Genomic DNA, 17,518 nt, shown 5'->3' with positions numbered 1-17,518 from the left:
GATCACACACACACACACACACACACACACACACACACACACACACACACACACACACACACACACACACACACACACACACACACACACACACACCTATAAGTGGATTTGTCCATGGAAGGGATATGGTGAAACTTAGAAATGGGGGCAGTGGATCATGTGAATGAATAATTGTGTGTACAAGACATAGCCAAGCTTTTACATCAGACTGTTTTTTAGGTCAGACTGCATTGGCTGTAAAGGACTGAATAAAACACACAACTTTAAATCAGGGTTCCCATACCTAATGAAAAATCTAATTTAAGGTCTGTCTCGGCCCACATTCCTAATATTCAAGCACCCAGCAAGGTTTAAGACACAGATAAAGGTTCATTTCTGTTAGTACACCAGAGCGAAACATGTCAAAAGAGTAAACAGACCTCGACGTGTTCATTTTTTGACATTGAAGAGTATGTGATCTGTCAGCTGGACCTATTGATGTGCAGTACAGCATGAATGGAAAATATTCAAAGAGCTGAACAAACGAGAACTACAGCCATCTGTGGAAACAGGAACATGGCAGGTAGGTGACATTACACACGTTTGATAGTACCATAAAAACTAGCTGGCAGAACTATGTATTGTTAATTTGACTGTCTGTATAGTCCCATGGAGGAACCCAGTGTAATGCCATAGAAGCCAACAAATCACAATCTATATGTCAAGATTACAAGCTTTCAACAAGTGAGTTAATATGTCAAACTCCGGGCAGAAGTTTTATCTTCAGTTTAATAGCATACATCGGTTCATAAATACTTGTATACATATTTTCCAATTTGCTTAGAGAGCACCACCAAAAGTAGACAAATTAAAAATGTAGATGTGAACAGATGTCGAGCCCAAAAGGAATTCTTATTTGTTAACAGCAAAGTTTAAGGCAAATTAATATTAAACATCTGAGCAGTGATTCAGTCAGGCTGAGTAGGGGGAAGTCGGGGAGTTCCCAGTGAAAGTACACTCGTGGCACTGAACTGAACATTGTTTAAAGTGTACAGAGCTTCGAAGGACACGATTAGATCTTAGTCAGCATATATTAGAAATTAAAATGTCATTTAAAAAACACAACCTAATGCTTCTGCCACCACTTCTTTCTCCAGAGAGTGAGCGAAGCTGAGGAGACCCAGCAGGAATGTGACACGGCTCTGTAAATGAAGAGCAGCGCTGTGAAGAGTTCTCTGATTGTTCTGCAGCATTTTGGAGTCTGATTGTCACTCAATGTCACTTTTAGAGCTTCTCTGTCAGTAACTCACCAACCCAGGGTTGATATTTTAGTAGTCTTCCAAAGATTGTTACAAAATAAAACCTTTTGTTTCAGAAGGCTCAACATACAAAAGATTCCTATCTAAAACAAGCTGTATATACTGCTCACACATTAGCATCAGTAGGCACATAAATATACTTTTGTTTACAGCACACTCAATCAGAAAACATTTAAACAGAGGCATGGTACAAACAATACTGACTGGGATGATAAAAAAGTGCAATTGGTTCCAGAGCATGAATACTAACAGGACCAAGTGAGGACCTAACATCTCTAATGACATTATACCCTCACCGGGTCCATGAAGGAAGACGTACATGACCTTATGCAAGCAGCAGGGCACCTAGTCAGTGAGCACCAAACCCACACTGGAATCCTAACAGAATTACCTCCGAAATTGAATTTAAAATTTAAAGCCAAACTGTGAGTCACTTTTACTGGGTATTACGTCTGGAATGTCCTGTGAGTTGGGCTAGGAGGGAGAAAAGAGGACAAGATGGAGTCTCGAGGGACAAATGGATGACAGGAATTGAGTTTGTTTTACTTTGGTTACATGGTCTGCTTTGAGTCCTTCGAAACTAGGTTAATGTTTATGATATGTTAAGTACAAAACCAAGTCAGTAAAGGAACCTTGGACCCCTTACCCCTCCTCCTCTAAACCATACTACTTAAAACAAACATTTCAAACACAAAGGCCAGCTTGTCTCAGTAGATTACCCACTGCATGATCAACTACTGAAAGGCAGCTACATTTGGCTACAATTAGCAGACATCAGCTCACATTAAAAGCCAAAGAATATTGTACATTTGATAAACCCCAATAATGAGAGTTAGTGGCTTTGTTTTACTGAGCAGATACACACTACACTGTGTTAACACAATATATTACCAAGGCATTTTGATAAAGGCTAAGCTTATTTGATGCAAGCAAACACATTCTCATCCACGTGCAGTTAAGGCTTGAGAGATAAATAACATTGTGGATACAGTATATACACACATTAAGACTTAAAATTACCTGAAGTATTTACACTGGTAAGATCTTCAGTAGTCATTTCATAGTTTCTAGTAGTCATACTTCATATCAATACTTTTTTTTTTTTAAAAACCCCATCAAATATCACAATTAACTGCATTACACTCATGATATATCTATTACATACTGATTCTGATTGTCGACACATGCTGCTTCACAGTTTGGTCAGGTTGTGTGTGAATTGTTTTAGTTTGTTCATGTCTTTGTGATTCAGACTGGGTTAGCAGGAAGTGCCACCCTTGCTCTCTGGACAGCCGTGTGTGTGGGTGACTGCTGTCCGGGTGTCTCTGCGAGATAATCCGGGGTGGTGTCGTTTGCGAGAGATGAGTCTGTGTTAGGATCTGAGACAGTCCTGGGCTGGCGTGGGGGGGCAGGAGGGGGGAACGTAGGTGACTGTAGGATGTCTGCGTAGCGCTGGCTAGGCTTGGTCTCCCTCTGAAACACTTTCTTCAGCAGAGGTTTCAACAGCCCGATGGTCAACTGGCTGCTGTAGGAGTCTGCGAAGGGAGGAGGGGACGAGGAGGTCGTACTGGACATGGAGAATGAGGAAGAAGAGGAGGAGGAGGATGGTGGGGTGTTTGGGGAGGGGAGGTTCTTCAGCACTAAGTTGAGAATGGCGGTGACGGTGAGGTCCTCAGGGCACAGTGCCCACAGCACGTCCAGGTAGGGGTCCAGGTCTCTGTGCTGAGCCACCTCGCACAGCAGAGTAGTGAAGATCTCCTTGTTGAGCAGCGGACTCCGTTTGCAGAACTTCTGGGCCACCATGGTGACCCGCTCCCACTGCTGCTTGGCCATGAGGGTCCTCAGCGCCTGCAGGATAGCGTTGGGCCGCCCACTGACCAGCAGCAGCTCCACCTCCAGGTCCTGCCGCTTGTCTCGGTCCGGGGTCAGGCTGGACAAGGCGGCCAGCGCTCGTTTGTAGAGCGGCATGTTGTTCTCCCCGCCCTCCCCTGCTCTCCCACCGGAGAAGCCCCAGGAGGAAGAAGAGGCCAGGCCCAACCCGAGTCCTGCTGAGCCCTGCTGCTGCTGGGCCAGTTCCAGGAAGTGGGGCAGCCAGCTGGGTTGGAAATGAAAAACTGAGTAGCAGAGGAGCTCAAACACAGGCATGTCGGCGGGGGAAGTGGAGATTTGGGATTTACAGTTAGCAACGTGATCACCTTTGAGACTATGATTGTGTTTTGGCCCGCCGTTTGTGAATGGGAGGGAGGATGGGGGGCTGGACGTCGTGGCAGGACTGAGGACAGTTTTCCACACTTCTGGGGAAGCCCTGCTGGACAGAGACCCCTCCCCGTTGTAGTGTAGCTGCAGGGCGGCCTGAGCTGCTCTCCACGCCTGGGAGGGAAACAGGCTGAAGATTGTGTTGAGGTAAAGCAGAGCCTCTTTATCCATCTCTGAGGCCAACATCAGCCTGGCTACTTCTTTCTCAACTAGACTCTCACACACTGCCTCCACCTCTTTAACATTCCCCCTCACTAAACTCCCCTTCACCTCCTCCAGAGAGACCAGAGCCTTGAGCTCAGCCTCTAGAGACCCCATTAGTTTATCTTGCCCCGCTGTGTTGTCATCTCCGTTCTGCAAGGGCTCAGCTCCTTTCTGCCTCAACCCTGTGCTGAGGTAGTTCCTGAGGATGGTGGATAAAGAGATGGGGGCCTGGAACCTGCCCCCTTTCTTTAGTGTGTCTACAGTTAGCCGAGTGCTGCTCAGGCTCCTCTGCTGGTAGTATTTACAGGCCTCCTCAAACACAGCCTCTACCAGGAGCTCTCCAGGGTGAATACTCTCCACTGAGTCGACACCAAAAGGCTTCAAGTTGTTGACATCTCGGGAATTCGTCTCTCTGTTCACAACCACAAAAAGTCCAGTTTCCGAGAGCAGGTGAGGGGCGCATCTTTCAGCTCTGTTTACATACAATAACCCCTCTTTCTTCAGCGTTATCTTTTCCATCTCTCTGCCACAGTTCACGTCGATCAGGTGCAGGTTTTGCCCCATCAGCAGAGCCAGTGTATCCTGGTACATGCATAGGCTTGTTTGAGGAGTGCCACATTTTACCATGCAGTTTTCTGCCAGTTTGTATACATGTCTCAGTGTCCCATCTTTCTGCAGAAGACACACCCACCCCGTGCTGAGCAGCAGCAGCAGGCCTCCACATCCTGTAGGGGAGAAGTCGTAGATCTCAGGTGGTTGAAGAGTCGATAAGTATCCCAAACAGTCTGTCACCAACCTCTTCAAGTCAGACTCTTTAGCCGAAAGCTTTTTCAGGGGAGTGTTGTTACACGTGGTGCTGACTGTGAAGGTGTCATGGCGAGGGGACCAGGAGAGAAAGAATTTGGAGATACACAACTGCGGCTTCACTTTCACATCAGGAAGAAGATGCACATATTCACCCGAGCTGACCACAGTGAATTTAGGATTATTGTGGAGGGCGATTTTCACTCCCCCCAGACTGACAGCCCCCTCCTCCACCTCGAAGTCTCGTCTGCAAACACAGTATCTCAGCTTATTCCTTGTGGAGCTGAGGGCAGGGGTGCTCTCTGAAGGTGGCCTCTCCTCACACCAGATGATCAGATTTGAACAGGCACACACAGACACCACTTTTGCTCGGGGGCTGTTGCACAAATCTGATGTTTGCAGGAGATGCCAGCCAGCTTTGCACTCCTGGAATTTCCAAAACTCAGCTTTTCCATTCTCATAAACCACTGCCACAGCTGCTGCGCCTCTGCTGCTGCTGCTATTGTTATTATGGTCCAAATAAAAGATATCCACAATAGGCACGGTCAGCCGCAAATCCAGCTTCTTCTGGTTCTGGGCAACATGGGGTCTTTCATACTTGTCAAAAGTCACAAGACCAACTTTAGGCTTGCGGAGGAGGACATGAACATGACGTCCATCTGGGCTCAGGCGAACATTTGACAGGCTGTTTTTGAGGTCGTTATTGTTAGTCAGTTTAAATATCTCAGTCAGCTCCTTACCGCCAGCATAGTCCCCGAAATCTGACAGCTGCTCTAACATCAGGCGCGCCATAACTCTCGGTTGTCAGCCTGAGCAGAGGAATTGAATAAACTCTCCACAAAGTATGAACTACCCTGCTAGCTTGTGTTGCTCATAAATCTGACCTGGGGCTCCGGAGAGACTAACCGAGCGGCATCCCGTTAGGTCCGGTGAGAGGCTTCACCCCGTCCCTGCGGAAGGATACATCCTCCGACAGCCTTCGACCCGGCAGCCTCATGTCGGAGCTAAACTGTTATCCGACAGAAGTAAGTAACCGCAGAAAAAGTTTGAAAGCAGAAACGAAAGAGGCACTTTACTCATTCCGATGCTATGCTAACACTCCCCTGACATCACGGGATTGTTAATTTCCGGATACCGACGACACAGCAAGCAGGGAGGAGCTGAAAGAAGGCCGGGTCCTAGAGTGTGTAGAGGCGGAGGGAAGAGCGGCCCCCACCGCATGTTGGCCTGCAGTCATCTGTAACTAAGGCAAGTTTAAACCATGGTTTAAACACAACTCATGTTAGGATTTTAACATGTTTGCGTTGAAAATAACAATTACAACTTACATTGAAAAGAAAACTATCTATATTTTTCTTCCATTACCAAGCTACTCATGTTGTTTAATAAAGTACAAGTAGAAATACCATATTCTTAAAAAACTATATTACATGTAAAAAGTCCTGAATTAAGTAGGCTACTTATGTAGTAGGCTACATAAGTATTATCAGCAAAGTATGTAGAATGTAGCACAGAAATAGCAGCAAAATGCAATTCAAGTATCTAAAGTAAAAGTCCTCAGTATGCAGATTGGTTTTAAAGGGTTTAATTATTTTTGTATTATTCAGTGTCATACAATTGTTATGTTGTAGTGTGTCAATGTGGAGCCAATTTTAGTCCCTTCTTTTAAATACTTGATATATTACATTACTGAATCACATTGTAAAAGCATATAATGTGTTTCATAAAGCTCTAGGAACCATGAATGTATGGAGGTGAAACGTAAAATATTTGCCTATAAATTGTATAGGCCTATATAGCATACAATGGGAATACTCAAGCAAAGTACAAGTGTGTCAAAACAGTAGGCCTACTGCAATAATTGAGTAAATGTACTTACAATCCATCCCTGCTATTGAGTGTATATTGAATTATTTTAGGTTGGATATTGTCTGTCCAAAAAGTGCAACCAACTTTTTGTTTCCAAGTTGAAAACAGGTTAAGGGGCAAAAATTAGTAGATTTTCATTCAGTGTATTATGTGTTGTGCTTTTGTTTGCTGTAACTTGCTTTGAATAGTCAATGATTTGCCAATGAATTTGTGCCATTCAGGTGTTAACTCCCAGTTAAAACTTGAACATTAGGGACCTACAGAGAAAAGTGCAAAACAATATTGTGTCACAGCTTGTTAGTGTTAAGTACGTTTTGAAGTAGGACAACTTGCTTGAGCCAGAAAATGAACTGACTTTAGATCTAGCTTTAGTATCTGACCTCGACCTCTGACCTTGAAGCAGACTGTGCAAACAAAAAAAGGAGCATGTCACTATGGAAATCAATAAAATGGCCAATGTTGTTGAAAAAGAGCAAAGAAGACACACAGTAATGCTAGCTCTATATTTGCTGAGCACAGGTTGAAACCTGCAGTAGGTGACTTGAAAATAATACCTAGATAAGAGCAAATGAGGAACTATGCTAATTTAAATGTCAGTTCAATAACAACATTAGCTTGATTAATACCAACCTGAGGAACTGACTCCGCTTTGTCAATAGGAGGTATACAATACATGGTTACAGGAGGATTGGACAATTCGTGTTAGATAATTTTGTCAGGGAGAAGCTTGGTGGGTGTCAAAGATGCAATCTAACATATCATGTGGAAGTAAAAATAGTTTTCTCTTTGAAGAAAAATTGCATTTATTACAATGGGACTAAAAGGCTCAATGGTGACTCACAGTCTAAGTGAATGACTGCCTGCTTCTTTATTACTTTAACAAACTTTACTGGAAATGTTCAAAGCGGCCCACACTGTCGTGACATTTAGAAGACAAAGACATCTGCTGTTTGGCTGCCAGTGGTGCACACCAGCTAGGAATGTCCAAATGGTATTTTCTTTGTTGAAGTGCATTTGGCCTTGGCATCATGGAGAGACAAATCAGAGAATATGTTTTATGTAAGATTAAAACCAACACCATGTGTGTTTGACTTTCCTGTCCCTCGACACACTTTGTGAAATCTCTCTTTGTTTGTTTACATCTTCTTTCCCAGGTATTCCCAGAAAAAACATTTTCTGTTATATCAGACATTTTTGAAATCATGTTGTGTTCAAAAATCTTTCTACACCCATGCAAAAAGGCTTTGAGGCCAAATAATGTGTTGGAACGAGGGCACCAATGTTAAAACAAATGAATCATTTGCTTGTGTTGAATAATATTAAATAAATTAGCAGACAAGCTTGTGATACCAATAACGTAATCAAATAATGGTGAGAGTTCCGCTGTCTGTGTCTCATTGTCTCATTATTATCTATGGCACAAGCCTTTTGTTCACATATCTCGGTTGCATGTTTTCCTTCACATTTTATTTTTTTAAAACTTCCAACCTTTGTCAATATTTGTACCTAAAATCAGAATAGTGCTTTGTTGGTGTCTGTCATGTTTGTAAGTTCACATCATATCCAGGAGGAGGCAGCATTGATCTTCTCTTAATGCATGTGGGTATGAAAAAAGAAATAATGAAGATATCTATATAAGTGCTCACAAGGGTTGGGTGTAAATCATGGATGATCATCATTTCTTCTTTTCTCTCTGACACTGAGCGCACAAAGGCATTTTATAATAATCTCAAGAACACTGACAAGACTAACTGCATTTCTCAATGAAAATCACATGGTGACACTGACACAGAGCCAGCATCACAAGGCTTCTCTCACTTAGATAAACTTGTCTATTAAATCTCATGACCTTTGTTCGTCCTGTGTTACCTCACTGCTTCTGGAAAAACAACAGCTGGTACAAAGTTATTACCTTCTGATCCTAAAAGCATCACTTTTATGTGGCTGAAAGTACGAGGTCATTGCCTTGAGAAAAAGAGAAGAACAATTCGGTTTTATTTGCAGGTTCTTTTAAACTTTCTCCAACATAACAAGCTGTACACTAAACTGATTGAGTTTCCTTATGGTTGCCCATTCGAGGATGGTGCTTTCAGCTCTCATATTTGTATATGGGTTGTGTGTGTCCATGTATTTATGTCCTATTATAGCTTTGTGTCACAGCTGAGAAACTATATGGATGCAGTGTGGTTCTCAAACTGTAGATTCAAGCCCACCCGCCGCCAGACAGGCTTGACTTGGATAGAAAACACATATTAGAGAGCATGTTTAGCTGCTACGCCTCGAGACAGGAAGATAAAGTGCTAGTCCGGTGAATACAGGGGGTAGAGGCAGGGGGGGTTTTCTTTTTGAGTTATATGGTGTAGAAAAAGGAATCAAATGACTGCAAAATGTTGCTGCTCGGGGGTTAAGAAGATGGGTATGCTGTTAGCTCTGCACCCCGTTACTTTTTATTTACACTTGTGTTTGTGTGTGTTTATGGGAGGAAAGAAAGATTTTCTGTTTGGAGTTTGAGAGAGATGTCACTCACTCATGAAAGTTGCAGCTGCCTGTCAGCCTCCTGCAGATATTACTGTCAGTTTGCTCCCGCTGTTGTAAAGCTGTCATGTGTGCAAGCTCACCATATCTCCCTTTGCTTCTGTGAGCCACTTCACTGAAGCATTTTGTCTTGAGCTTCAAGGGTCTTTCATTGACTCTCCTCTGCGCTGATATCCAGTACAGAATTGAGAGAGAAGTCATCCATCTTTACTTCTTCCTTTCACACATCCGTTATAATCATATATGAGAAAAATTAGAATATGGATCAGACCTGAAGTGAAGGAATGGAGGAAAGACGGAAAAGGGATAAGAACAATTTTCACTATTGATGATAACTTTATTCCTTTTTTTTGTATGTCATCGCATTCCAGATTTTTTTTTAAATATATTTGTATATTATATTTTGTTTTTGAGTGGCATTGTTTTTTTATTAACTACAGTTCAATTGTCAGATTTTCTCTCTCTCTCTCTCTCTCTCTCTCTCTCTCTCTCTCTCTCTCGTATTTTGGGGTGTATCTCGCCCTCAGACGAAGGCCTCGGTCTTGCTGTCCTCGTTGACCTTGAGGTAGATCTTGGGGTCGTCCAGCTGCTCGTCGCGGCGGCGCTGCAGTGTCCGGCTGTGGATCAGCAGGTAGAGCGGGAGGCAAAATCCCAGCATGCTTAGCACCAGCAGGCCAACGTTCACCTGGGGAGGAAACAAGAGGAGGAAACAAGGGGAGGAAACAAGGGGAGGAAACAAGGGGAGGTTAGGAGAGGGGCTGGGTACCGATTTGGATTTTTATAGATTCCGGTCATTTTATATATTTTTGTGTCGTTTTGTGTCTCTTTGTATTAATTGTGTGTAATTTGTAGAACTTGTGTCTCTGTACGTGTTTTATTCATCTTTTTAGTCCTTCTGTATTTATTTGAGTCTTGAGTTCAGTTGCGTCCATCTGTGTGTGTGTGTGTGTGTGTGTGTGTGTGTGTGTGTGTGTGTGTGTGTGTGTGTGTGTGTGTGTGTGTGTGTGTGTGTGTGTGTGTGTGTGTGTGTGTGTTTCCTCTCCCCCAGAGGGGGTCTCCCTCCAGCGGTCCCACCATGGCCATGAACAGCGGCTGCTGCACGAGAGCGAACAGAGCGCTGATCAGAGACTGCATCCCCGTCAGGCTGCCGAACTGAGAGGAAGGGTACCTGCAGGGGACAAAACACACGGAAAGGCAATTAGATCAAGGTTTGAGACTTTCTTAAATGTTGATTGTCAAATGTGCCAACAATCTAAATGTTTGGGGCATAAAATGTACAGTTTTTAGCATAAGATGTGCTTTTATTTCATTGGAAGGAAAATCTTTCTCTTACTTTTCATCTATTTACCAACAAGAAACCCACTCATTGTGTTTGTTGTTGTTGTTGTTGTTGTTGTTGTTTATATATTGTATGTTATGTGTGTTCATGTACAGTGCTGTGAAAATGAATTCCCCCCTGGGGACAATACCTCATCTCTAATCTAGTTTTTAATTCGTGCAATCAGGAACTCATGACTGTTACCAGATTATTAGATTAAAATGTGTGCAGGTGTGTATTAATGTGTGTATTAATGTGTGTATTAATGTGTGTATTAATGTGTGTATTAATGTGTGTATTAATGTGTATNAAATATATTTGTATATTATATTTTGTTTTTGAGTGGCATTGTTTTTTTATTAACTACAGTTCAATTGTCAGATTTTCTCTCTCTCTCTCTCTCTCTCTCTCTCTCTCTCTCTCTCTCTCTCTCTCTCTCTCTCTCTCTCTCTCTCTCTCTCTCTCTCTCTCTCGTATTGTGAAGCATAAAGCAAAAATATAGATTTGCTTCATTTCAGATTTTTAGGAAAAAAAACTAGAAATACAACAGGGTAAAAAAAAAGAAAAAACAAACTAATTAAACGACTGAAACAAAATGACGAACAAAATCCCAAATACAACAATGGTAAAATGGTTACATTTTTTAAATGATTGTGCTCAATAGAAATCAGTGCCTATGACAATAAACTCTAATCAAATTAAGCAAACAATCTCAAAATTAAATAACCACACTACTCAGTATTAATTGCCTCTTAAGAGTTTCATAATGTAGTCTTTTAAGCTTTAACTCATTTTCAGTGAGACAAATTCTAACATCCGAGCACATACTTCAGCAGCGTCTCCAGGATATTGACTGCTTAATGAATTTGTACGAGCACATGGAGAGGAAATTCATAGACTGTTGATCCCGGAGTACAGGGAGGAGAGATGATGCAGAGAGAGTCAATCTGAGTGGCTCATTAGGAACACAAACAGACTTGTAGATAAATGAGCTATGACACACTATCTTTGGCTGAGATGAGCTACAACGAGCTGGATGAGACGTTAATAGTCGGCTTTCGAAATGTAACAGGCTATGACATATTACTTTCCTGGTTTAGGATTATTGATGCAATAATGTGTCTATCACAGCTGGTACATGTGCATATACTTATCTGAATCTGTAAGGTAAATAGAAACGAACGCTGTCCAAAAAAGGAAGTGGAGTCAAAAGTACAACATTGGCTTCCAAAATGTAGAGCAGTAGAAGTATTCAGTGGCATAACATGATTAAACAAAAACTCAAAATTGTACAGTACTTGAGTAATGTAGTTAATTCCACCACTGTTTCATTTTTCTCACAAGTTTTTGCTGACATTTTGGAGTGTGCAACACTGCTTAGAGGCCATTTTATGGGCCATGGTGTTGGCATGATGAAGAAAGTTGTTGGGACGGAAACAAAATGCATTAAAAATATCTCAGAAATACTGAAATCCTTGCAATGAAACTTGTTGTTCCTCAACGTAAAGGTCACAGCAGTGCTGAATTGTCTGCTCATAACAGATACCCCGCCTCATCACGGGCTGATTAGATAACAAGTCATTTCCTATTGGCCGTTACTCCGTATTTAGCACTGGCTCTTATCTCAATGATCCATACCCCGGCTCAGAGCATAGCATTAGCTCTCACATCGCTATTAATCAGATTCATGGCTCATGGCTCATGGCAGGATGTGCTGATGTTTTGGGAGCCCTTTGCCTCTCTCCTATCTCTCATTGTGTTCTGTCCTCATAAAGACACACACTTGCCTAGTGTAGTGCAGTTTGTGACCACAGATTGGCAGTGTGTGCATTGTTTTTGATGATAGAGTAACCGGTTGATCATGTGAGGATAAAAGATCATATCATCACTGTTTTTACACAGAGGTCGCTCACTTAACTGTCGAACCGCTTCCAGAGGGTTTAATAATATATACTCCGACATCACATCCTTCCTCCTTCTGTGATTGTGACAAGGGAGCTTACCAGCCAATAACACGTCCGTCTACTCTGTCTTTCACAGCTTTGGAAACAGGTGTGAGTCACTGTGCATTCGGCAGTTTTGGGTATTAAGTCTCGCTGGAGCACAAGATCAAAGAAAAGGAGTCAGCCATAGCTTCCTCCTGGATTTCCTGCTCATTTCACCTCACTGCCTTTTCATTAATTAGCCTGGATTTTCTATCAAGGTTCCCTTCACCTTTGGTATTTACGCTTTCTCCTTTCAGCTTCTGCTTGTCTCTGCTTCCATGTCTCGGTCTCAGGATCAGATATATAATTGCTGTTGAGATAAACGCTCCGATGCAATTTCTCCTTTTTTCTGTCTCTGTAAACGCGCGCCTCGCCTCGGCAACATGGAACAGTCAAAGCGATATCCGTGTAGCCTTTGATCACACAGAGCATCCTCTCCCCAACCATGGCCTATTTTAACTGGTTCTGTAACCACAACACCTTGATGCTGTCACTTCAAAGTCTTCCACCTTGGCAGCATTGTGAGGGGATTTGACAGCATCTCATCATGAGCAGACCCTTTAAATACAAGTGGAGTGTCTATGCATGTGTTGAGCATGTTACTGGTGGTTTCCTCTCAAATCTGTCCCACTTGCATGATAAGAGAATCAATGAAACGTGCAATGAACCCGCATGATGAAGACCTCAGACGATGAGCTATACAAAAATGTTGTCTTGCCTAATGTCATTAGGAACCGGTGGCATTTGGAAGCGCCTTGTGTGCTTTGAGCAATTGCCTTTTATGTGCCTGGCTATTATCTTTTATAGGCGTCAATGGTGGCTCAGATAAAGATGCGTTAACAGCAACATCTGTCTGCTTCCTCCTTCCCTCCCTCTCTTTTGCTGCTGCTGAATGGTACGTTCGTCTCTAAGAGGACTGCATATGGCAACATTTTCATGATCCAGCAAGCATACATTATAACTGCAGACAGCTTATTATAAATACCAATCAGCTTTCAACGGATCAGACTTAACCTAAGCAGGTGGTACTCGTACACCTTCCAAGCTTTCTGATATCAGCTAAACATTAAACGGATCAGTTAGTTGCAGGAATGTTCCACTTTTAGTAACTTAAGAGTCAATTCTGATTGTTAAATAATCTACCAGAACCCCATTACTAAATAAATGTGAAAAAAAACATGACGGGACAAAAAAAAGCTGTATTTGTTATGGCACATTCAACTGTCATAACCACAATAAATGATCTGCTAAATGTATTCAGGGTAAAATGTCCTAGCTACAGGCTTTGGAGCCTTAACAAGAGCAGGGTCTCTCACATCCCTTTTTCATTACAAAAACAATTTGTGTCCCTGCATCTGAGGAAGCATCAGCTCGCTAACATTCTACTGATGATGTGTTGTGACGGGCATTGTGATATTCAAATGTACTAGAACTTTATTGAATTTTATGTTTCTTTTATCTTTTTTATCTGAACTCTTGAGCACATTTAAATGTTCAAATAACTAGCTTTGTAAATTATGCAAATTGTTCTTATTTTCTTTCGTCTAACTATTTGGCAGTATCTCCTTAAACCACCAGATGGCGCTTTAAAGCACAAACTTTTTCAGAGTTTTTGTCACCAATGTTATTTATTGTCAGCAATAATAACATTGAGCTAAGAACTGGGAATGTGGTTCAAAACAAGAAAAAACAATGAAGTGAAGTAAACCTCTTTCACTCTATGACCTGATTTGACCTTCTGTACAAGGGCAGGGTTAAAACTCCTCATGTCATGACAAAAAGAACCCGCTATGCTAAAGCGCTCGTGAGCATTACCAGCTTTACATTTGTTTTTCCTGCGGATTCCTGTGGAGGTTAAGAATGTGATTTCTCCTTTAAGCCTTTATCACAACATTTATAATAACATATATTCTCATGCACTTCTCTGACAATGCATCCTAAAAAGGTAATCACACGTGTGCCAACTGTGAGTGACAGCCCCCAAATGTCCCTTTTGACCAGCAGGGGTGTGAAAATCTGGAGGAGAGGCAGGGGGGCACTTCCAGTCAGGTTGCTTCTCTCGAGAAGGATTGTTGTTGTCATTCTGGCCGCCTCGTCTGACCGCTCCAACATCTGCTGTCTGCTTCGGTGTAGAATTTGGCTCAATGAGAGCCATTAGCTTAGCCAATGAAGGCTCAGGTGATAGCAGCAGGGAAGGTGGCGCTGTGTCAGATGTGAAAAGGAGGACTGACAATTACGGAGAACATTTAACATTTTCAAAATCGTTTTGTCCTTTATGGTTTAATTTAACATTTATATTTCATGACTGGTAGAAAATAGCTCTGCCAGTTGTTGTGCACTGCATTACAGCACTTATTATTATACTCCTTGAACAATTTCATTATTAACAAAAAGATCGGAATTCAGAAAAAATATAATTTGTATCAAATATCATGCATGTGTTTTGTGTTTTATCAAACTGACGGTTAACCGTAGGTTAAGTAGGTTAGTACGGTACTACGGTTACGAGTAGCCTACCCTTTAAACGTCCACTTTTTGTTTTAATGCAGAGTGAGCTGCCTGCCATTATCATCATATATTTTAAAGTAAAGCTGAAAGCCCTTCTGGAAGAGCGTCACATTTATGATCACCATTATTGACAATAAGGAAGAGAAAATGGAAATTGCCGTCATACTGTAGCTCTGAAGAAAAGCCAATTTCGAGGCTCATTTGGACACACCGACTTACATTCACCTTTAGCATCAGTACTTAGATTACCCCAATATAAAACCATAACATATTCACATCATAATACATGAAGATAAATCTGTATTTTCCAGTGATTGGAGACCTGCCATCTTGCATTATACCCCCTAAAGGCCTGTGCGTGTCTGTCTATTTATTTGACCTTAGTTCTCCCACGCCTGGATGCTGCAGGGAATACAAATACCTGTGGCTACACCTTGCATATTACAGCCTCATTGAGTCATCTCTGTTTGGCTGCATCTCACGAGGAAATGGCATCGACCCTGTTGGCCTTTGCTTGATAAATGAGGTCCCCAGGTTGGTACAACTGCACATTCATTATGAGCTTACCACAGGCCATACACCAGGGAAAGTTCTCAGCTTGACATTATCAAAAACATCGTGAGCCACAAATGTCCATCCAGCATTTGAAAGAAACTTTTCACCTGTCTAAAAAACAATACCAATATTTATGTTCACTTTGCATGCTGTAAACAAACAATATTCTTAGTTGGTCATTAAACACTGCAAGAGTCCTTGGGAGTAAAAATAAACGAGTTCAGACATGCAATGGTTAGCAATCAGACAGCACACCTCCTAATTGGAAAGAGGTGGAGCTCAGGGGAGAGAGGCGATTGGTGGAGAATTTAACAATGGGTGTAATGATTTTTCTGTGGGCAGCAGAGAAGCCATTCTGATCAGGTAAGGGTCAAAGGACGAGGTAAGAAGGATCAGAGGATGGGAAAAGCAGCTATCTAGAGACTCATTTGTGTAGAAACTCTGCTCTGAGAGAAGGGGACGTCACAGACTCATGGACCTGGAACAATGTCCGACTCCTGCCTGTCTCGGTGTCTGTGTTTGTCCGCCACTTTACTCAGTGTTATGAACGTTTAGCCGCCTGAGGAGCTTTACGTGATAAGAGACTATCCGTGTTTTTTTGTTTTTCAAGGAATATTTTTGAGATTCTTGATGTTCTGCTCGGTTATTTTTTTTTTTACTAGAAATAAAAAATTACGATACTAGTTTGGTACTGATTAAAAACAGGTTTCTTCAACATTGACCCTGTTAGATTTTAAAGACCGTGTAGTCTAATCAAAGCATATGACATGTCATTGTAGAGACATTATGATTAAGCTGATTTTAATGAAGAAAATAAGATAATTTCACTTATAATATATTATATTTCCATTTCCCATCATATCAGTAAAGTAAAACATCTAAAAAACGTTGCAAACCATAAACTATTTCTCTATTAACAGATATGATTTGATGTGTCTTCCTCATGTTGTGTAACATCGATTATAAATTAATCAAAAGGGTTATGACTTTTCATTATGTTAGCGATGCTATACTAAAATAACAGCTGATGATAAACAAGGAAACACATTCAAGAATTTCAAAGTCACAGCATCCTTTCTGTAGTCTCTCTTCTCTCTCTTCATGTCCAATCATAAAAAGATAATACAAGTTTTCAGGCTATAAGAGTGGCCTCTTATCTATCTATCTATCTCTAGGGGTAACCTTACTTTATCTCCTCTCCTTCTTTTTGTCCTGTTCCCTCCCCTGTGTCCCCTTGCTGAGTTTGTCATGCCCATTAGTCCTCAGTATACAATCGATACCAGGGGCCTAATGCTCTGCCACAGTCAAAGTTGTGAAGGAAAAGAGAAAGGGCAGGAGAAAATGAAATTTTAATGCAGCTGCAATTGATCCCATTAAAGCTCCAAGATAAGATTACATTACATTACATGTCACTTGTTGGACGCTTTTATCAAAAGCATTTACATACATTCAGTACTGTGGACAATCCCCACAGGAGCAATTTTGGGGTGAAGTGTCTTGCCCAGGGACACAACAACATGCTGGCTGCAGTGGGACTCGAACTTGCTATCCCCTGCAACAGCGGTAATTAAAGTTTATAAGTCTCAAAATGCTACAACTACTGTCACAAACTGGATGAATGTGAAGTATTTTGTTAAAGGACGATGAAAGCGTAATTAAGGAGCACTATTGGAGTGAATTTGATGGTTATGGACTCAGGATTAATTCATTTGGATTCCCGCTGTATGAAGAAATTTAGGACGGCGCAAGTGGAAACAATTCACAAAACTGTTTAAAACACATGCTCAAAGTAAGCCGGAGTTTGCCGATGTGTTTATGTGGATTCAAAAGTCGTAAATAATCTACAAAATGGAGGAGACCGATCTGATCGGAGCAACTGTGACAAATAATCCAACTGAAACCGGCATGGACAATGACTATGTTTTAAAAATGAGCTTATCCAGAAAAGCCTGGTTTGGACACTTTACGGGCAGAAGAAACATTTCTATTAAAGAAAGAATTATACATTTCTGTCTTTTTATGCCTTTAATAGCTACTAACTTGAATTTTTATTCAATTGAATTAATGAATTATTTTTTATATTTTATTCTAATGTAGAGACAAGGCTTATAGTGACAATCATGTATTGTGTTACAATTATATGTAAAAAAAAAAAATGTAAAAAAAAAAAAAAAGTCTAAATATGA

The 17,518-nt window shown here is 41.5% G+C and overlaps 2 protein-coding genes across 2 annotated transcripts; both read right to left on the bottom strand.

The window, feature by feature from the left end:
• Positions 1-750: 750 nt before the first annotated feature.
• hps6 (HPS6 biogenesis of lysosomal organelles complex 2 subunit 3) lies at positions 751-5,763 on the bottom strand. The gene has a single exon (XM_010782390.1). It carries the CDS (start codon positions 5,352-5,354, stop codon positions 2,547-2,549), a length of 2,808 nt encoding a protein of 935 aa, XP_010780692.1. The 5' UTR covers positions 5,355-5,763; the 3' UTR covers positions 751-2,546.
• A 3,665-nt stretch (positions 5,764-9,428) lies between these two features.
• On the bottom strand, positions 9,429-10,140 carry LOC104955153 (large neutral amino acids transporter small subunit 4-like). Its single transcript, XM_010782389.1, has 2 exons — positions 10,011-10,140; positions 9,429-9,651 (listed from the first exon to the last, which is right to left on the bottom strand). Exons 1-2 carry the CDS (start codon positions 10,098-10,100, stop codon positions 9,490-9,492), a joined length of 252 nt encoding a protein of 83 aa, XP_010780691.1. The 5' UTR covers positions 10,101-10,140; the 3' UTR covers positions 9,429-9,489.
• Positions 10,141-17,518: the final 7,378 nt, after the last annotated feature.

This window comes from Notothenia coriiceps, unplaced genomic scaffold (assembly GCF_000735185.1).
Source record: "Notothenia coriiceps isolate Sejong01 unplaced genomic scaffold, NC01 NC01_scaffold00024667, whole genome shotgun sequence".
Classification (NCBI taxonomy): Eukaryota; Metazoa; Chordata; class Actinopteri; order Perciformes; family Nototheniidae; genus Notothenia; species Notothenia coriiceps.
Note: the sequence above shows the minus strand (reverse complement) of the source record. Positions and strands in the feature narration are given on the sequence as shown.

Bases quoted from the DNA above. Each gene is read 5' to 3' on its own strand.
- LOC104955153 (XM_010782389.1), bottom strand. From the start codon at position 10,100: ATGCAGTCTCTGATCAGCGCTCTGTTCGCTCTCGTGCAGCAGCCGCTG. The intron at 9,652-10,010 runs GGGAGAGGAAAC...TTTCCTCCCCAG, and splicing joins TGGAGGGAGACCCCCTCTGG to GTGAACGTTGGCCTGCTGGT.
- hps6 (XM_010782390.1), bottom strand. From the start codon at position 5,354: ATGGCGCGCCTGATGTTAGAGCAGCTGTCAGATTTCGGGGACTATGCT.